We start from the raw sequence: 22,336 nt of genomic DNA on the forward strand, positions 1-22,336 counted from the left end.
GATACACCCGTGAAGATCCGGGTTAGACTTGATTTTCAGCAACCCTTGCTTGTCGTAAGAGGCGACTAACGGGATCGGGTGGTCAGGCTCGCTGACTTGGTTGGCACATGCGTAGATCGATGCTCTACTGTTGACCACAGGATTGTGTGGACCAGACTCGATTATTAACTGGCCGCCGCCATATAGCTGGAATATCGATACCCCACAATGTGTGAAGCCAATTTTTGGTATCCCCCGCCGTAATACTGCTGGAATATTTGCTAAAAGCTCAGTCAGATAGTCAGTTTGGTCAGCTCATGAGAGTGTAGACTTGAGGTGACCTAGTTCCACAAAACGATTTCAGCACTACGCCCATTTCCAGTAAATATATAGGAATGCGAATTCCAACAGTACCAGTAGTAAGCTGTCATTGTGGAACTCCAGGTACCCTACACATCTGTAAGTAAGCAGCTATGTTGGGCCAGGTTTGGTTTGGTTGTTAAACGCCGCACTTAGCAATATTTCAACTTTACGACGTTGTTCTGTAAATCGAGTCTTGACCAGTGGTCAACAGCATGAGCATCTACATGTATGTACGCAGTTGGATACGATGACATGTGTCAGCATAGGTTCATTACCCTACATGGGTACAATATGTGAAGCCAGTTTGTGGTACCTGTTCCAACTGCTTTAACATCAAATTTTATTGCACGCTGATATAACACAAAGATTGCGACCTTCCATCCAACCAACCATAGCGTTGCTTACGGGATCGGGAAAGACAAATTCCAAATGTGTTTTCTAATTATGCAAGGTTGACGAAAATATTAACACTTGGTGTTTCAAACAGCAGTAACTGTTAGTTAGTGTCGGCTTCCTGTTAATTCACTTAATATGTCCTTCAATGTTCGCGTTGACTAGTAATAGGATGTATATAGCTCTTTGGTTTAGCAGTAACTAGTGATGTGATCCGATCTTGATAAGATTGCCTCCATCATGTTGGGAACACTGTCACAAAAGGCGAAACGAAGTTTACTCATATATTCTTTAATACAACAGCTAAATCCAGAAGGGTTTTTGAAACACAATTGTACAAATACATAGGTCCTTATATAAGCCCTTTGTTCAGATATAATTTTATCCAACTAAAGGTACCGCACGCTTGCACGCTTGGGTCATGGTTTCGATCTTGGCCACTGCGTACGACATGTACTGTTGGTAGGTGTCGGGGATGATTCGGAGACGTCGTAAACCGACGAGGGAGAGCTTGTTGTCACGGATGAAGTCCCCAGCTCTAAACTTGCACCTGCAAGAAGCAAAGTTCAGAATGTCAATGTGAATATTGTGAGGTAGGATTATTGTACTTTTGAAGCCACGAAGAAATGATGCACATGTTGTACTAGTCTGGGCTCAGTTTTATAATGGACCAACCCTGACTGTATTGATTTTTCATCACATGGGATCAAAAGTTTCAACCCTAAATATTTTAATATCAGTATTTAATGTTTAGTTATTGGGTTTTTAAATTTTTTTGAATTAACTGATAAATGTGTATATGCATAAATGTTGTAATTAGTTTGTAAAAGTTTAAGTTGTTCGAATGAATAAATAATTGTCATTGTAAGTGGCTGTACCTTTAAAGGGGGTTGAAGCGGCGTAAAATAATTGCCCCCTCTAAAAGCGTATGTCAGTCCCATTTCATTCAAAGTATTTTCATTCTCCGAAATTTAATGGACTATCTGCTCCCTTAATGTATGGCTAATTTGATAAACAATCGCCAACACCTGAAGTTATGATGTAAATCCAGCTAGAATGCATGCAGGTAGCAAAAGTACTGTCCCCATAGACCTAGTGAGGTGATCTTCCTTCAGTTGCTGGTGATCCACAGCCCTTTTTTTATAAAAATATTGTTCTCTTCATAATATCGTTTTGATAACATGCTAGTTTTACTTTAATATCTGTGATACACTACTCACCCACTCACTCATTCAACACAGATGATAGTAATACTTACGGCAATACATTGTACGATAATCCTAATCAATAAAAATAGTATATTTTTCGATACGCTCTTTCAAAAATAAGTGATTCGAAGGGAAAATTGATGACACGCCATCGGTACATTATGTCTACCACTCATTTTTGTCCATCCATCTTAGAAAGGTGGGGTAGAGGGTAGAGGGTAGAATGTGCCGTTTGTAGAGTGTAGAATCACTTTTGTTCTTTCCATGCGAGGTGGCCAAATTGCCAACCGGTTGGGTGTGTTGATAAAGATTGTTCCATAGCAATACTCGTAAAAAGTGACATTATGGATCGGGTAAAACGTCTACGTGTTACACGGGGCGTGGATCGTTGCTAATAACATCTATTGGTTTATATGTTCCTGATAAGTATTACAGCTTAGAAGCACTATATCACACCACACTTCTCTAAAAATATAATGCATTTCTCTCAATAACACTTACTATCAGCCTCCAGGGAAGCAACCATATAATTTATTTAAAAAAATACTCCTTTGGACTACGATATTAAATTAAATAGTTCGAATGAATTATCAGATGTCCCTTGGAGCGCTCTTTACGAATATCCTACCCATAACTTGTGATTGGAACCAGTTAGGCAAACACCAACAACATCGCGTGCGACAGTTTTCGATGTACGGAGAAATTGTTTACATTCCATATATGGCAAGTGTTCACTGTTTGGAAGCGGTTCGCCTCGAAGTTTCAGTTATCGATTTCAGGCAAGTCGTAAGGGATAATAAGTCTTTTATTGCATCAATAGGAAACTAAATTGAGTGCATATGCCTCAATATGTATAATATAGGCCAAAATATTGTCGAAAATGTGTGACATTGTGCCTCTAATTGTTTACATCGCTTGAAGTTAGTATATTGCGGAGCGTCGCCTAACAGTGACGCAGGTAAAGACAAGAGTCACACCCACACACGCTGGCACACTAATACATACACAGATTCACCAACACAACATTTAGGCCGTTGTCACCGAGCTTGAATATTGATGAATGAGGAATTAGTAACACACATGCACAGACGGACGTACACACAAACTCTCATGCACACACACATGCACACCAAAGGGGCCGATTTGTGCTTGTATTTATTCTTTATTTATCTTACCGGGATTTGCTGAAGGCAGGACAGTTGGCTCCACTGAAAGTCTTCGCTGTCGCGGCGCTGACTTGTTTCGTCTGCTCGAACAAAGCAAACAGGTAGAGATGATTCAACGTTGATGCCATGGGCAGTTGCCACTTGTACACCTCGTCACCGGAAGTGATGTCAGTACCCCGGACGTTGACGACCATCCAGTGGATGTTGGAGTTCTGATTTGTCTTTCCCAGTTCGTCGGTCAAGTCGAGCATCAACAGGGTGTACTGCTTGTCTGAAAACAAGATCATTCCTTCTAATGTGTGTACAAGAACGGTATAGATTCTTGTCAAGTAAAGCAACAATACTGATCTTTGCCGAAACGCCACTGTTGCTTGACAACGGTGTAAGAGTATGTACCATTATATAATATAGAACTTTGTCATCCACAAAGTTCCCAAATCATACCCTCCATATTATTCATCAACTTCTAAAATGCCAGTCAAACAGATCAATGTATGTCAACTTGCGAAAAGCAGCACTCCCTCGCATTTGTTTATAATCAGCCTAAAACTTTAACAATCAGCAACTTCGTCAACAAGTCCTGCAATATATTCGAAATTATCAGACTATATGCCATAATGTTTGATTGTCAGCCCAGACGCACGTACGCTAGTGTTTCCCATGCACATACTGACTAAAATTCATTTGTGTGTCTTTCTGTCGTATATTTGTTGAGATACACTTTCGTGCTCGAGACAAATGCGTTGATAATCAAAGGCAATATAAAGCCTTGATCTATTTGTTGAGAAAGTACACACATATGTACAGCCGAGCAAAATAAAATAAAATTAAATACAAATGTCTGATGTAGGGTACATATGCTACAAAGGAGATATGAGTAAAACATTCAATGGTGACATGCTGTGATACGGCATGATAACTGTGTTTTGGTCCGTAAGATTATATTGTTTCAGCGACTATTTCCAACCTCATATTTTTTTTAAACATTTCACATCTGTGGTCAATTCCGATTTCCAAATGTATACGTTTTTGCTCATGAGTTTATTATATTCATCGAGTTTGTGCTCATTTCCTTGGTCATATTCGTGTGTGTGTTGAACATCACTCACTTTTCAGTGTGACTGAGGGGGATTGCTCATATCCAGGGGAACCAGGCTGACTTTTGGGGAGAGCCGTGTTTGCAAGGATCCTAACTGACCCATGTACCGATAATCTGCCGTGATGTTCACTTGGCTGAAACAGAAAAATTCCTCATCATCACGCGCAGGCTGAAAGTCAAAAAGTTATTGATTGTTACTGTGCAAAAACACGGAAAAGGAATTGTGGTGAAATGTACTTCAGCTAACAGAGGTTCGCTATAATCATAAATAGTTGTAGCCAAATAGCATCACTGTAAAGCATGTCAGTAGAGTGATCTCCCCTGACTGTTGTGTAATAGCCACCATGCTAACCACAAGGTTTCTAAATAAAGGACATTTTTAACCAAAGCCCTTGTTTTGATACAAGTGCTAAGACTATTACAGGCATAACTCCTACTATGTAAGCAGAGAAAATGTGATTGCACGCAGATTAGGTCATTATGTTTTATCATCAAACATGATTTGAACAGTTAGGTATTTCCTCCACATACATGTCCACAAGAAAATACCATTAAAATATGTAATTTAAATATATCGGTTTAAGCAATGAATAAACATAATCTTAGAAATGACTTTCCATGATATTTTTAGGTTTGTATACACATTTTATTATATGCAAAATGGTAAACTGAGTACTCTACAGCAGGAACTTGAAGTTTTCATCTTTTGAGAAACACAATTCATACGTTAGAAATGGGTTGTTCGTCACTATAAGAAAGGTATAGAGGAAATATGAGATGCAACATATATTCAAAAAAGCATACTGCACGATGTCTTCGTTGCAGAATGAAAGGATTACAAAGCATTGTTATGATAGCAAGTTGAAATTAAGTTTTGCCGGGATTATGAGAGTAGTCCATATTATGGAGAAGACCGGTTTACAAGGAGTCCGGATTTGACAGATGCCACTGTATACACCTTCTTTGAAATAGCATTTCGCACGATGTGTTACAGCTAGGACATATAGAATCTCACCCTCGTGTCTACTGATATCAATTATATCACTACGAGTTGATAAAGTTACAAATACCCGAGGCTTGCCGAGGATATTTTTACCTTTATCAACGAGTGTTGATATAATTGATATCAGTAGACACGAGGGTGAGATTCTATTTATCATCAAAACCATTCTTCATTAGTTTCCAATGACAAATGTACATCTCTTAACACTGTACTACCATTAGACTTGCAGTGCGGCGATGTCATCAAGTTGATGACGTCATAGCATTGTCAGGGCATTGTACAAAATCTACTGTCAAAACGATATCTCCTAGGAGATATCATATGATCTCACACAAGCGATATCTCCTGTGGAACACAGTTTTGGATGATAAATGAGCATACCAACCTTTTGTGATAGGTTTTTCCACACGCTGTGTACGTTATAGCGGGGGCCTTGAAGGTGACATCAACGGACACACTAAGATCAAGTCGCGCCGGAAATGACGGGAGCCCACCCTCTTTCTGAATGTAGCTGCTCAACCCTAAATCATAAAACTAAATCATATTAATTTATTGTTCAGTACGTTTGTAATGGTAGGTGTGCCCATCTTTGCTATAATAAGGGGGGCGGTAGGGTAGCCTATGGTTAAAGCGTTTGTTCGTCAGGCCAGAGACCTGGGTTCGATCCCCCACATGCTTATGGGTACAGTATGTGAAGCCAATTTCAAATCAAACCATTGCTTACAAAACAGTCTCGTTTCCTGTTGACTGGGTTCCGTCCTATTGCGCAACTTAGTACAATAACCAGTCCAGAATTTTGAGACCAATTCATTTAACTGGATACATAAATATTAATCAGTATTATTTGATACATCTAAGAACTCGTATAAAGCAACACACGCTCCTTATAATCCTTGCAAACATGTCGTATAGCGTGCTCAGTCGTACAGTGCTCTGTCGTACAGCGAGACCCGTGAAGGTCTGGGTTAGAATGTGCCTTCAGTAACCCATGCTTGTCGTAAGAGGCGACTAACGGGATCGGGTGGTCAGGCTCGCTGTCTTGGTTGACACATGTCATCGGTTCCCAATTGTGCAGATCGATGCTCATGCTGTTGATCACTGGGTTGTCTGGTCCAGACTCGATTATTTACAGACCGCCGCCATATAGCTGGAGTATTGCTGAGTGCGGCGTAAAACTAAACTCACTCACTCACTCGTACAGCGAGCAAGCAATGACAAACAGAAACCTGGAAATCGTGGAAATCTCAAAACGAGGCTCTGCCGCTAGAAAGGTTTGGCGGTCTGGTACGGACTTGATATTATATCAATCACCTTGTGCGTTACAGAACTACATTGTATAAGCGCAAACAACACATAACAGGTGTAACCAGTGAGCCAAATGCATTGTGAATTATTTTACGACCTCATCAAACTGGGGCAGTCTTTGACGTCTTAGTTGGTCATGCTGCCTACACCTCGCCATAAAATATAAAAATACGATGTTATTAAACTTTAAAATTAAAATTCATTTGTAAATACCATTTTCTTTTGAAACAAGGAATTGAAATTCAGTGTAACCATAGTTGTTTGTGATGTCTATTTTCACTTTCACACGAGATAATTCGGATCGGCTGAAAAGCAAGTAATTGTCTGAATTGGTTAGTGAGACTCATGTTTCGGTTACTGTGTTCCCCGTCGTGGTATTGCTGGAATATTGCTAAAAGCGGCGTAAAACCAAAACTCTCTCACTCACTCACTCACTCACTTACTATAATTATGCTAATGAGTACCAAGGATATAGAAAGCTCATATCGGTAATATCGCATCCACTTTAGGAATCTTTCGTGGATCATTCGCAGTCGACAGATCCAGACAGGCATGGATTTGTGTAAAAATAACGCTTTGGGCACTGAAGGCAGGCCTTTTGCTGCTGGACTGATATGGCTACGGCAGTGAATACAATTGGACGAGATAGTCACGTGAGTGTAACGTTCTACTGCCTGATGGGTTCTCCTCAGGAAGCTGAGAATGAAATAACGGGGGTAATAATTCATTATCCATAGTATGTTAAGTATGTTAGTATTCATTATCCATAGAATTCGAGATAGCGTGGATTTTGAATAAAAGAAAAATTTGACCCACAAATTTCACGTCTATCGCCCGAGTGGTACAGTGGATCGAGTATCAGCACTGTGAGTGGAAGGTAGAGGTTCGATTTCAAAAGACGTTGAAAGGTGGCACTTGTTGGTACTGTCTGGCATTAAGGGGATGATAACTGATAAATATATACGCAGACATATATACCTGGGTCAATATTCAGTAACAAGCTTGCAGCGATTGTTTAAAAGTTAATTGAAATAAACAAGTTACGCGCTCTTCTCGTTCCTAATTTTGAATTTTCGCTGCCAACTTTGCGCAATCACTTAAGGCATTTCAGCAGAATTTACATGAGTGGAAATTTCGCAGCTGACACCTTAGCTTAATCATTAAAAGCACTAAAGTATAATCTTTCAATATTGCCCCATGTACTCATGTATTATTGTTGTCTAATGCCTGGGGGTACGGCTGCTGATCCATCATGTTGGCTTTCAGATTTCAGATATTTCACAACCAACATGGTAAATCGAAAGAATTATATAAGATAGAATATTCACTTCATGAAGTCGAGTAATTTAAAACATAATCTAAGCTACTTATGGACAGACATGTGTACAACTTACATTGCCCGTAGTACACTGGACATCTGTTCAGAAAATTTACTGACCGGATGAAGACGGCGGTGAACTCATCCGTTGACGTCATGACAATGTTCATGCCATACGACTGTGCTGTAACCATGGAAAAGGGTTATGTAGCTTCCAAACCTTTACAGTGGAGGTTGGTGTGCAACCAAGTTAACTGCATAATCAACTTGATACATGCATCTGTGACACAAGATAATCATAATGAGAATGTATATAACGCGTCTTTTCGAGGCTAGATATCCTGCTCAAAGAGCACAATCTGATCATTATTACCCTGGATAACCTAAGCTGCCTGCTTGGCGCTACGTATACAGGGTTAACAGTCTCACGACTTATTTCACCGGGTACCCATTTACACATGTGCTTCATGTATCACATGTGCTTCGTTGTGGGGCAGGACTGAAGTCCTGGAAACTTTGAGGAGTCAAGCGGTCACACATGGTCACCCATCCAAGGACTCTCAGCGCCCAACGTTGCTTAACTTCAGCTAATTTGTGACCTGAACTCTATGCACAGGGCCACGCACCTCCACAAGACAGATGGCAGTATCAGCATGCTTCGTTGTGTTACAATGACATATACTATAAACACACAGTCTGAATAAACGATCTTCTTAAATGCAATTCTTACTTGACAGTCCAAGCTGCGAGACTAAGTCCTGGATGTGCACACCGCGACGATTGCGGGCTATCTTTGAACCGTCCACCGATTTCTGCTGCTTAAACACGAGCCAGATGTAGGGGTTGACACGGTCAACGGGGTTTCCAGGCCCATTGTGCGGGAATATCGTCTGTAAGGATACATTGCTCAATATCAAAGGTAAATTTTGAGTGATACCCAAGTCTAAAGACCTAATTAAAGTACTACGTGACAGAACACGAGACAATGGGGTTAATCAAAGTTGGCTACATTTAATACCAGTTTATTGCTGATACTGTCCTGATAATAGCTCATGACATCCTGATAATAGCGAAAACGCCTAGATATATGTTTTGACCGAGAGCGTATTGTAATATGCCGCATGCTGTCAGCTATGACTGGTGGTCAATGTCATGAGCATGCATCAACGCTACGGGCACGTAGTGAGTGAGTTAAACGCTGTAGTAACATACGGGCACATAGTGACATTCTGTTCAGACCACGTGGTGTTATGCCACTGTACGTGATTATTTGTTCTAAAGACAAGCAAAGAATGGCAAATTCTGCCCCGTATACCCCCTGGATGTTTGAAAGAAAGCAGTGCTTTCCGTATACTCTCCCGTGGGACTTTTAGTGAATAAATATGTAACAAATATGTAAAAACAAAGTGAGTACAACAACAGACTGTAACTTTCAGGCTTAACCGATACATATTACACACCATTCTTGCAAGTAATATGTAAAACTGGTACAAGGGACCGTTTTAAGAGGTGTACAGTCCGTTTAGGTTCAAATGACGACGACAAATGATTAAATAACTCGAAATAGGAATAAGTGCACAAACATGAATAAGACACATGGTCCTGAAAGCTCTGTACCCAATAGGATATGAAATCTCACATTTTTTGGTCGATCACGAAAAAAGTTGTTTAAGAAACCATCATGTAATATTTTGCTATTTTCACGCTTCACACTAAGGGGTGACAAACGGCTGGTGGAACACCGTCGTCACGCACTTCAGGTGCAACTCAGCACAGCCAGGTGAGATGACCCCCAACTTGTCAGCAAACAGCCGGCGCTGTTTCACCAGCCGTTTGTCACCCCTTGGTGTGAAGCCTTAACATAGCATAATATTACATGAGGGTTTCTTCACAACTTTTTCCGCGATCGACCAAAAAACATCAGATTTCAGATCCTATTGGGTACAGAGGTTTAAGGACCATGTGTCTTATTCATGTTCTGTGCACTTATCCCTATTTCGTGTTCTTTAATCATTCATCGTTCTCATTTGAACCCAAACGGACTGTACATTGTACCCATAGTCCTTTCATTGTTCGAAATTGAGTCAAGAAGTGAGAGCTCCACTGGGCTATGAAGCTTCCATCTTTAAGATGATATGACTTTGTTTTCAATCGAAGTTTGCATGGATGTGTTGGGTGTTTATGACTTTTAGATCAAATCCAATTTTCTAGGGTTTTTTCTTGTACATTCTTGCCCAATTATTTATCCATATAAAACACTTCCCCACGCCTAACAATTTATCCATATAGAAAACTGCCCCCTCACCCAACAATCTATCCATATAGAAAACTGTCCCCGCGCCCAACAATTACATTTAGAAAACCAATTCCCACGTCCAGCAATATATCTATATAGAAAACTGTCCCCGCGCCCAACAATTCATCTATATAGACAACTGATCCCTACGCCCAACAATTTATCCACATAGAAAACTGTCCCCGAGCCCAACAATTTATCTATACAGAAAACTGTTCTAACCATGCCCAAGGGCCCAACAATTTATCTATATCATCTATAGAAAACTGTTTCGCCCACAATTTTATCCCAACAATTCCAGCGTCAACATCTATATAGAAAACTGTCCCCGCGCCCAACAATTTATCCATATAGAAAACTGTCCCCGAGCCCAACAATTTATCTATATAGAAAACTGTCCCCGCGCCCAACAATTTATCTATATAGAAAACTGTTCCCCACGCCCAACAATTTATCTATATAGAAAACTGTTCCCACGCCAAACAATATATCTATATCTATAGAAAACTGTCCCCACGCCCAACAATTTATCCAAATAGAAAACTGTCCCCACGCCCAACAATTTATCTATATATAGAACACTGTTCCCCACGCCAAACAATATATCTATATGGAAAACTGTTCCCCACCCCCAAATAGTCATCTATATAGAAAACTGTCCCCGCGCCCAACAATTTATCTATGTAGAAAACTGTCCCCGCGCCCAACAATTTATCTATATAGAAAACTGTCCCCGCGCCCAACAATTCATCTATGTAGAAAACTGTTCCCTACGCCCAACAATTTATCCATTTAGAAAACCAATTCCCACGTCAATATCCGTCCAACAATTCATCTGTATAGAAAACTGTTAACAATATATCCTACGCCCAACAGCAATATATTTATCCATTTAGAAAACCAATTCCCTACGCCCAACAATTTATCTATATAGAAAACTGTCCCCGCGCTTAACAATATATCTATAGAGAAAACTGATCTCCGCGTCCAGCAATATATCTATATAGACAACTATCTATATAGAAACTGTCCCCGCCCAACAATTCATCTATGTAGAAAACTGTTCCCTACGCCCAACAATATATCTATATAGAAAACTGTTCCCTACGCCCAACAATTTATCTATATAGAAAACTGTCCCCGCGCTTAACAATATATCTATAGAGAAAACTGATCTCCGCGTCCAGCAATATATCTATATAGACAACTATCTATATAGAAAACTGTCCCCGCGCCCAGCAATTCATCTATGTAGAAAACTGTTCCCTACGCCCAACAATATATCTATATAGAAAACTGTTCCCCACGCCCAACAATTTATCTATATAGAAAACTGTCCCCGCGCCCATCAATTTATCTATATAGAAATCTATCCCCGCGCCCAACAATTCATCTATGTAGAAAACTGTTCCCCGCGCCCAACAATTTATCTATATAGAAAACTGTTCCCCCCGCCCAACGATATATCTATATAGAAAACTGTCCCCGCGCCCAACAATTAATCTATGTAGAAAAAAGTCCCCGTGCTTAACAATATATCTATAGAGAAAACTGATTTCCGCGTCCAACAATATATCTATATAGACAACTGATCCCTACGCCAAACAATGTATCTATACAGAAAACTCAGGTGGTGATTGGAAAGAACAAGTCTGTTTATGTTTGAAGAAAATCTGATGAGAAGTGGAGACCCGAGTGTCTGAACGCACTGAAGGTACCGGCTCGGATTAGCTGTATGTTATGGGGGTGCATAACGAAGGATTGCGTTGGAACACTTGTGCCAGTGGAGGGTACCCTGAACTCACAGAAGTATATTGAACTCATTGATGAACATTTATGGCCTGTTGTGACCAAAGTGTTTGGAAATAATGAATTTATTTTCCAAGATGACAATGCTACACCCCAAGACTGACCACTGAGTGGAAAACAGCAAACAACCTCCCTACTTTTGTCTGGCCTGCACAATCTCTAGACCTCAACATTATAGAAAATGTGTGATAATGTCTCAAACTGACACTGAATAAAGACACCGCCGGCCTCAAAACACGCCAGGACCTCATAGACTGTGTAACTAGGATCTAGCAAAGCCTGACCCCAGTGTATGTATCTAGTTTATACCAGTCAATTCCACGGAGATTGATGAGTGTAAGGATTCAGAGAGGTTATATCACCAAATACTACTCAAAACAAGGTAAGAAAAACATTATTTTAAAGTCATGTTCATTGCTTGAAAATTTCAGGTGAGAACCTCTACTTAGAGCGGCGGCCATTTTTCTTGCAACACTTTTGGCACGGTACTGTATAAAACTGATCTCCGCGCCCAACAATATATCTATATAGAGAACTTATCCCTACGTCTCCATTCTTCAGTTTGCCGCCGGGGACGTTGACGTAGAAAGCATGCATGTAGAACGGGGCAGGGTCGTACATAATAACAGCGTAGAGGGCATTCTTCTCGGCTTGCCACGTCACTTCCGGCTCCTCTCGCAGGTCGTAAGGGGGATATACGGTTTTGCCGAGAGGATCGATGGCAAAATGTTGTGGTCTATTTAAAGGTGCATCCACTATTCTCCCACACCCGTTGTATTTACCTGGTGTTTAACAAAGACTTATGATTTATAGCGTTTTGGTTTGGTTGTTGTTTAACGCCGCACTCAGCAATATTCCAGCTATATGGCGGCGGTGTGTAAATAATCGAGTCTGGACCAGACAATCTAGTGATCAACAACACGTGCATCGTTCTACGCAACTGGGATACGATGACATGTGCCAATTAAGTCAGCGAGCCAGACCACCCGATGACGTTAGTGGCCTCTTATGGACTGATAAGCATGGGTTGATCAAGACCAATTCTAACCCGGATCTCCACGGTTGTATTTATAACGAAACGCCACACAAAATCCATAAAACGCATGATTATACACATTTATGTAAAATTAGACGATCAAAAATTGAAATAATGGATATAACGTTATCGATAGCGACATGATTAACAACATTTATGAGAGGGAAATTTTACACCGAATGATCTTGCACAAGCTGAATTTTAAGCAAGCATAGAATATATTTGCCTTGTTAATATTTCACTTCGCAATCCCGCTGGCACCATGTGCTTAGTGAAAGAATTTCAGAGTTATCTGCCCTCGGCCATTACGCCGACAAGACGGTAACGCCCTGCCGCGAGTTTCTGTTGATTACCTAGAGCTAAGAGAGTTGTCTCCCCTTAATCATACAGATCAAAGATTTGGCAGCTCAAAGTCGATAAGAGAATTTATCCCTTAATTCGATAAATTTTAATATTATTGACATCGCCAATGTTAAACAGAATTCTCCTTATTGATAAATTAATTATTGACATAGTTAATAAATAGGCGTGTTACATGTAAATGAATGTGCATGTGGGGAAGTTGTGGAGGAGGGATGTACTCACGGTCAGATCCATCAGCTGAAAATACAAGACATCAGACATTTGAGAAGCGTAGTATAATATTGATGTAACACATTTGTCGTGCTTAGTACTGACGTGTTAATAAACCGCACCCCCTGTAATCTCAGTGCCCAGTGCCCTCTGGCCAGCTAGACCGTAGCTAGTAAAATCCAGCCGGGCCAGTAAATATCCATAATCACTGCCCCGACTGGCTACTGCATTTTCATGGGTTCATTTTTTAAATATATAACTCTCTTCGACTTGTAAAGTTATAATACACTTTCAAATCATGCAAGATTATGGCCTGATAAATTATGGTATTTACCTTTCTGTAATATTTTGCTTAGTTTCTACATTCAAATTTCGGACTAGTGAATTATGTGTGGGCTAGTAACTTTCAGGCATACATGTAGCTAGGTCGACTGGCAAGCAAAATTTGGAAACTCTTTGTTTTATCCAACAACAACACACGCTGAGAACAATCTGTAATTCTTATTTTAACGTTTATCTGTTTAAAATCATTTTCCCAAAGTTTGTGATTCGAGTCTCCACAACTGATTTCATTTCTTCCTAAATTGATAAAGGTGTTGCTTACCTGGAACAGTAATAGGGTACGTGACTTTGACGATGAAGCTTAGACCGTTGCTGTGGGTGGCGCCTGTACCCAAAATTCGAGTGAAGAGGGACTTTTCGGATCGTTCAGTGTTTCTACACAAGGAGCTCACTTTGCCAGGTGGGCAGTCTGTCGCGTACCTCGTCCCAAACCAGAAGGCTGAGGTATTGGTGTAGAGGGACCTCACTTCTGCCAGACAGGCCGCGTTGAACCCGTTGCTGCAGGCATCCTGGGCGTTAACATCTGTAGGAAGGAACGGAACAACATCAGTATGAAATGACAGTACGACAACATTAAACACGAATACCATGATCAGTCTAATGCCTTCTCCACTTTGTGTTTTGGCATGGCCGTGTTTGGGTGTTTCAGGACCTCCTGTTTCTGGGACGCTGTAGATAGAATTCCAAAGTGGGCTGAACAACCCCGTCTCATTCTCTGGAATATCTCTTTGACTGATCACTTGCTCTTGTTTTCAAGTAAAAGCTTATTTGACCGATGTGCAGGTGTTGACAGGTTGTCCTTAAACGGGAAATTATTCTGTAACCCAGTGACATAAGTATTCGAAGTATTCAACATATTAAATATTGGTTTCTGCACATGTTAGCTCTATGAGTTTGAAAGCATGAAACAGGCGTTTAATTCAAGTATATTTGAAAATGATAAATATTGTTATTGTATACACAATAATCTATCGTTAGGGGCGGTGTTGTAGCCTAGTGGTTAAAGCGTTCGCTCGTCACGCCGAAGACCCGGGTTCGATTCCCCACATGGGTACAATGTGTGAAGCCCATTTCTGGTGTCATCCGCCGTGATGTTGCTTGAATATAGCTAAAAGCGGCGTAAAACTACACTCACTCACTCAAAGGCTAAAGAGGTCCTCTATGTGTTCCATTGAATGGGTTAGAGGAGGTATTTTCGAACATAGAACTTCAAAGGAAGGTACAAAGATAAGAAAACGAATACACCCGGATCGAACCAATGTTGATGTGTATGAACGTCTGATAACTTAGGACATCGACACTTCAGAAGACAGCGAGAAGGTCACTGAAAATTGTGTTTGACTGGACTGAATGTTTTCGACGTTTCAAGCAATATACTTAAAACAGAAACACGATAGTCAGACGAACAGCCAAACTAATTCCATTGATAGTTATCAAGATTGTATAGAAATCGCTAAAGACGATGAACTATACCGACATTGTTTGGTGTGTTAAAAGCACTCTGAGCGAAACATTGTCATAATCGGTGAACTACTTTTGTTTCTCTGCTGTTTGACGCCCCAGTTTACCAGTTATATGACGGCAGACTGTAAATTATCGAGTCTGGAACAGGTGAGGTGAGGTGAGTTGAAATGGGATTTAACGTCGTACTTAAGAATAGTTCTCTCATATGTCAACGTGCAGGCGTGTGTATTTGTGGCTGCTTGTGACCCATACTTTAAACTGGTTTTATAGTGCTAGCCCACTGAGATACCATGCCGCAGTTAAGCATGCATTCCCCACCCAGACACATTATAACGACTCCCAGCCGACCAGTCCCTGTTTCACCCATTAATGCCGAGCGCCAGGAAGGGAACAACAAGTACCATATTTTAACGTATTTTGGTAACACACGGCCGGGGATCGAATCCGCGAACTTCCGTTCTCGTCTGGAACAGACAATCCAGTGACTGACATCGATCTATACATTTGGGATGCGATGCCATACATCAACTACGTCTGTCAGCTTGACCATCTGATCCTGTTAGTCGCCTCTAACGACAAGCTGAAGACTAATTGGACCCCAAATCGTCACGCGTATCACTGCAAGACAAATATCTGAAGTTCGTATTACATTAATACGAGTAATATTCTGTGGACAACTCAAACAGGACTTGTTGAATAACAGCATAATGGGTGGCAGCGGTAGCACTATTTAGGAATGGTCGTCACGCTTCCTTATTTACATGAGCGTTTATCTGTTATCTCCCTGAAAATCACGGGAACTGATTATATGCTCTCTTCAAATAAACCCATAGGTAATTTTTCATGAATTAAATCTGCTTACTATAAAGTGAGGTAACTATGGAATACTGTAAGGGACATTCTCGCGATCTCGCATTCTCGTGATCTCGACCTTTGGAAACAAGCTAAAAATGCCAAAAGTGCGAGAATGCGAGATCGCGAGATTTGGCCAAAATCTCGCGTTCTCGCGATCTCGCATTCTCGTGTTTTGGGTACATAGCACTTTTTGTCAAAAGTCGACAACGCTAGAATGCGACATTTGTACATGCTGTAAAATCTCGGAATCTCGACTTGTCAAATAAGGCCACACAAACACGAAATCGCGAAAACGTGAGAATGCAACATTTCATTTTCTCGCGTTCTCACGTTTTAGACGCTGTCGTTGCGTATGCGCAATATCATAATGTCAAGGCGCATGCGCATCTTAGTAGTGCTGTGGTCATGCTTCTTTCATGCTTTTCATTTCCCAACTAGCATTTAGCAAAATTATCACATAGCTTGAAAATGCTATGTAATTTACATACACGATGTGTAGGGTAGTGTATATAAGTCCGCTCCCGTTATTACAATTTCCTATGTACTTAAAAATCCTCAACGTGTTAAATTTTATTTAACAAACTAAATTGTGAATATGAATGTCCAATAAAAGTGAAAACATAAAAGTGTCCGGAAGCTGGAAAAAATATCAACGTCAGTGAGTGATAAAATAGTGCTTAAAGCCGCATCAATTCGCAGCTACACCGTCAGTTATAGAAATAATCACAGACCAGTGAGTTTCTCCATGATGCAATATCATATACGGCTAGCATATTCATTCAAACAAAATTCTAACCGACCAATTTGTAGCAGTCGGCTAAAATGAGCATGTCTGATGTTTTACTCGACACCATATTCGCTAGTTTAGGCCATAAAATATTAATTCATAATTTTCTTCCGCTCCCGCCTGACTACAAAACACCCTGTCTTACATGATTCTTTCGTTTCCGAGTTCCAAGAAATAGAAATGCATTTGTACCAATAATATTTGTGTTCCTGTGGCAGCCATGATATAGTGGAGTTCCAATGTGTTATTAACCATAGACTACGGGTTATGAGTGACATATCTGTTTTCAATTCCATATCGTGGTGGAAGAAGACACCCTGTAATAACAATAATATACACGATATACACAACATAAAATCACATCTGATGAACATGTCATCATAATAAGTATAGTGCATAAATGTGCCTATCAACAATCATATACAGGTATTACGCGATGCAATATCACACAAGTGACTTACGTGATCACATGTTTATAGTTATATACAAAATTAGTGTTGGCATAAAGACTTATAATAATACATGGTATAATATTGAAATAGACAATAGTCTGTACAAAGAAACCTATCCTGTTGGTGACACGAGAGTGTGTCTGCACATCCAGCAGCCGAACAGTCAACGCATGCAATAATCCCATATAGGTACCACACACTGATCAAATGTAATCTTTGTCAATCGTTCTCGCGATTTCGTGTTTTTGTGGCCTTATTTAAACACGAGAATGCGAGAACGCGAGACTTTGGCCAAAACTTGCGTTCTCGCGATCTCGCATTCTTGCACTTTTGGCATTTTTAGCTTGTTTCCAAAGGTCGAGATCGCGAGAATGCTAGATCGCGAGGATGTCCCTTACAGTATTCCATAGGTAACACATGTAATTCTGGATCATTTGCAGCCAGATTTCACATTATAAAAGTTCAAATGTCTGTTAACATGTTTGGCATGGTGATATGGGTATCATGAACGACTCATGCTACTCTGGGAAACATTGAGGTGACGTGCAACGTCAGGTGGAGACTCCCCAGCCTCCAAACGTCCAATGGCATTGTTTTGATTTACAGCAGTGAGTCGCGGCATAACGATATTCTTTCATTTAGCTGAAAAGAGCCAATGACCGCCTAAAATCAAACGGCCTTATATAGGCAATGTCCCTGCTCACGAGTCCTCATAACTGCACGTGCATATTACCAACTACTTTTTCTATATGACATTTTCATGCCAGTTTGCACTTTCGAACGTAAACGTGCATTAAGGTTTCCGAAGATGCGTTTTTGTGCTTTGCATTTGTTCCATGTACATAAACCAGCATTATAAGGCGAAATTATGATAATTATACTAAGTTTGAAAAATATTTGTAATTTCATATACCAATATCACCTATGCGTTTCTTATTTGGAGTATATATTGGAATATCATTAGATGGGCAGCACAAACAAATGTTGGGATATCTAGGAGATCCTATGATCAGCACGCTTTTCCAACAATTCAAACATTTCTATGCATAGCTGTCCATATGGGACGTGCATTGTGTTGATTATTTCCGTAAATTATGTTTGCAAACCAAATTGATCAAATAGCCTGGCTGTTCTAAATCACAATGGCATATATACATTTCATGACATCCTGGATGGATGAGCAGATATAGAAAGTACAGGCGTACAAAACCAAATATTCGGGATATACTTTAAAATAAGCCGGGTTTATGGAAAGTATGGAAAGCTAAATACATGTACTGATGTCGGTTCCTCTGTTCAAGAACTTTCCCCCAAATCATTGAAGTAAACCCTATCACCTCCAACACAATATGTAGTTGAAAATATTGGACAAATTATTTGTGAAGTCACCAATCATTAGATCTCAGCTGACAGATAGTCAATCATTGGTAAGATGCAAATGCATTCGAGGTAAGCTCGACACAACAGCAGACTCGTGTTTTCACTGTGTGCCGATTGCTGAAAGGCTACTGGAACATTCCATCGCAGACAATACAAGAAAAACATTTAAAACTGTAGTCGATTATTCGATAAATTTACATCACAAGTAAGTCTCCTAGTCATATGTCCAGCCCCCTTACATCATTTAGTAAGACTCTGGGGTTATCTATCGCGTTGGAAACCGCAGTTACACAACACTTTCACAACACCTACTGCAAACGAACCGATATTTTTTAAATCATACAAAATCATTTTTATGCATTCAATTTCAATGTGATGACGTTTCTCTCCTTTCTTTAGTTTTCTGTCAAGTACTCGTGAAATAGAATATCCAATGAATGGGAATATACAACCTATCCCGAACAATATAATGCTAATGTCACATTATAATGAAAAGGTTGATATACATCATATACTTAAATGACAGATAAACTCATCATGGACGAGCAAATCCCCATGATATTGTTCCATATAACTCTGTAGTTGTATTGAGAGTAGTTCCCAATCTCAGATCCTCACTAGGAATGACCTGCGTTGGTCAAAACCATACCGATGGTTACAACTTTCATCAAAGCAAAACATCTGGGACGATTCCTCATAAGTTACGCCGTAATATTTAAGAAATACAGTTCGCTCTACCACCATGTATAGTGTAATAAAACACACTTTTGCCCTGAACTATTATAGTTAAAGCACGAGGACGCTTGCGTCCGAGTGCTTTAACGTCATAATAGTTCAGGGCGAAAAAGTGTGTTTTATTACACTATATACATGGTGGTAGAGCGAACTGTATTTTCTTTCTAAGATGCCAAATTTAATACTTTCTAAGGATAATTACGATTAATTTAAGGCAGAAAACAAACGACGGTGTCGGTGACCTAAATTAAGAATCCTCGCACAGGGCTAACTGGCGCGCTGTTCTATTGATGTGTCTGCCCCCCTACGTTAAGACGAACGTTACCAGAAAAACAAATGATAAACAGTTTGATGACGGTTTACGTTCGGATTAAATATCTTCTCTAAATTATTTTAATTACATCTGTGATTAACGTAAACCATGTGAACGTCGCATTTCTACTACCAACGTATGTTTAGATCAGTACATCCAGACGAAGCTGAGAAGTGGAGCGACATTCCACGATTGCATTGAGGGAATGTAAACATTGCGAACGTTACCGTGTCGCTGAAAACTTGTGAGTCGAATTGAGACATTTTAAACGTCAGAAAACATACACGTAATGTTTCCACCAGTGATGTTAGGTGAGTGAAGCAACTGCAAACCAAGAAACGGGATGCAACGGGGTAGTTTACTGTAGGAGGCTGTACGAGGCGATGACAACTGACATGCATCGTGACGTCGCTTACATTGTGACGTAATGTAAAATGGTTCGATTACGAGGGGGCACACTAGAATAGCGCAGTGACGAGATACGTCCTTCAATTGTTACGTCATCAAAAAACTATACCTTTTTTGTCTGATAATGTTGTTTTTTTTTCGATTGTTCTAGCCGCTAGGCATCTTAGAACAATGTATAACAATTGCACTTCTTTGATTGGCATTCCAGAAGTTGAAACTTGAAGATTGAGGACATTTTTTATGGACATACAACTTCTTTATTCTGTACAGGCGACGTTTCGACATAGATTCTAATGTCACTTGCTTGACAACGGCATTAGAATCTTAAAACATTTGCAATCCAACTCAGTCATGTAATCAAGAAACAGCTGATATAATACTTTAGGATATATCACAGAATATCTGACAATACTTACATGACGTGGCCGTCAACAGCAGAGCCAGCAGGGCGGGTACAGACGCCATGGTGGTTTGGTGATGCCGGATTGCAATGGTGAGCCAGTATATATACCCTACATACTACTCCACTGACCTTGTGATATACAATCACCCTACATTGACAAGTATTGCTACAGTGGAATCCACACATGTTAGCGTCAAGGATATCTCTGTGAAGAAGTGTTGTCTTTCCGGGTGATTGACGTAACATAATGTATGTTTATATCATGTCAATAAGGAATGGTGGGCCATGAGACAGCATATCTTTATTTTTTCAGACAAAAGCTCTGTATCAAAGGAATTCATCTGATAAATCAAGCACTTGACCCGACAAAAACTCTTGCCTGTTTAGAGATTGTGGTCATAGCTGCCCCCTTTGTCAGCAAGCAAACTGGCGAGTCATCGTGATAAGGCCTTACCGCTTTGTGGATGTCCTTGCAGATGAGGTGTTATTGACCGTCAGTACACACGTGTAATATACTGGGTTCGTTCGAAGCAGGGGGCGTCGGGGTAGCCGAGTGGTTACAGCGCTCGCTCGTCGCGCCGAGACCCGGCTTCGATTCCCCACATGTGTACAATCCATGAAGCCCATGTTGGTGTCCACCGCCGCGACATTGCTGGGATATCGTTCGAGACAAGAAATCGTTTCTTTATGTTCATGTGTTAATTTGATTTTTTGGTATGTTATTTATCATTCTCGATTATCCATGGTTTTATATTAACGTTCAGATATGGTAATACTCTATCATATCATACCTGAAGCTGTCATAGCTACGAACCGGTGACGATCCGGGTTAGAATTGGGTAAATCGATGTTCATGCTGTTGATCACTGGATTTTCCTGTCCAGACTCGAGTATTTACCGCCATATAGCTGGAATATTGATGAGTGCGGCTGAAAAACAAAACTCACTCACTCTTCGTTTTGACGCTAATTCCAAAAGCATGGACTATATAAACATACATATTCCAAAAGATATAGCTGTTAGAGATAGGAACGATACGGGGTAGATCTGACCTCTTAACCCCGTCGTAATCGAATAATTCCGGGGTATCTACCATGAAAAATAAAAACATTACACGGAACATTCAAGATGGCCATACACCAAGAAAGTGGTAACTTCAATTATAATCAACAATGAATCCCTGACATCTGTTTAGACATAAACAAAAAAAGCGTTACGTGTGCATTATACATGTGGACTATACAAATGTTGTTTGAGCGGGACCCGTGAAGATGCGGGTGAGAATGATCGGGTGGTCAGGTTTGCTGGCTTGGTTGACACATGTCATCGTATCCCAATTGCGCAGACCAACGCTCATGCTGTTGATCACTGTATTGTCTGATCCAGACTCAATTATTTACAGACTGCGCCATATAGCTGGAATATTGCGGAGTGCAGCGTAAAATTAAACTCACTCACTCACCCACTCACTTGTCTCAAAAGACATCTAGATAATTGAGGGCTATAGATTATTTCAGATGTGATAGGCGAAAGGAGTAAGGATAATAACAAAAAGACGTACACGCCATCGTGTTGTCTGCTCAACACCAGACTTATGTGGGCAAAGGATTCCTATCCTGGCTGATAGGCACCCTATACGGCCTGTGTGT

The 22,336-nt window shown here is 40.3% G+C and overlaps 1 protein-coding gene across 1 annotated transcript; it reads right to left on the reverse strand.

Annotated features, from left to right (window-relative positions):
* Positions 1-1,010: 1,010 nt before the first annotated feature.
* On the reverse strand, positions 1,011-20,812 carry LOC124253567. Its single transcript, XM_046687370.1, has 10 exons — positions 20,701-20,812; positions 14,153-14,413; positions 13,561-13,575; positions 12,486-12,721; positions 8,565-8,724; positions 7,911-8,018; positions 5,597-5,732; positions 4,219-4,342; positions 3,119-3,380; positions 1,011-1,285 (listed from the first exon to the last, which is right to left on the reverse strand). Exons 1-8 carry the CDS (start codon positions 20,747-20,749, stop codon positions 4,222-4,224), a joined length of 1,086 nt encoding a protein of 361 aa, XP_046543326.1. The 5' UTR covers positions 20,750-20,812; the 3' UTR covers positions 1,011-1,285; positions 3,119-3,380; positions 4,219-4,221.
* Positions 20,813-22,336: the final 1,524 nt, after the last annotated feature.

Source organism: Haliotis rubra, unplaced genomic scaffold (assembly GCF_003918875.1).
Source record: "Haliotis rubra isolate DU_JTF1 unplaced genomic scaffold, ASM391887v1 Scf544, whole genome shotgun sequence".
Lineage (NCBI taxonomy): Eukaryota > Metazoa > Mollusca > Gastropoda > Lepetellida > Haliotidae > Haliotis > Haliotis rubra.

What these genes read in the sequence shown, in the direction of transcription:
- LOC124253567 (XM_046687370.1), bottom strand. Translation starts at nt 20,749, where the DNA reads ATGGCGTCTGTACCCGCCCTGCTGGCTCTGCTGTTGACGGCCACGTCA. An exon ending in GCTGTTGACGGCCACGTCAT is followed by an intron (nt 14,414 to 20,700) that starts GTAAGTATTGTC and finishes TCCTTCCTACAG; the next exon opens with ATGTTAACGCCCAGGATGCC. An exon ending in GGAAAAACCTATCACAAAAG is followed by an intron (nt 4,343 to 5,596) that starts GTTGGTATGCTC and finishes TTTCTGTTTCAG; the next exon opens with CCAAGTGAACATCACGGCAG.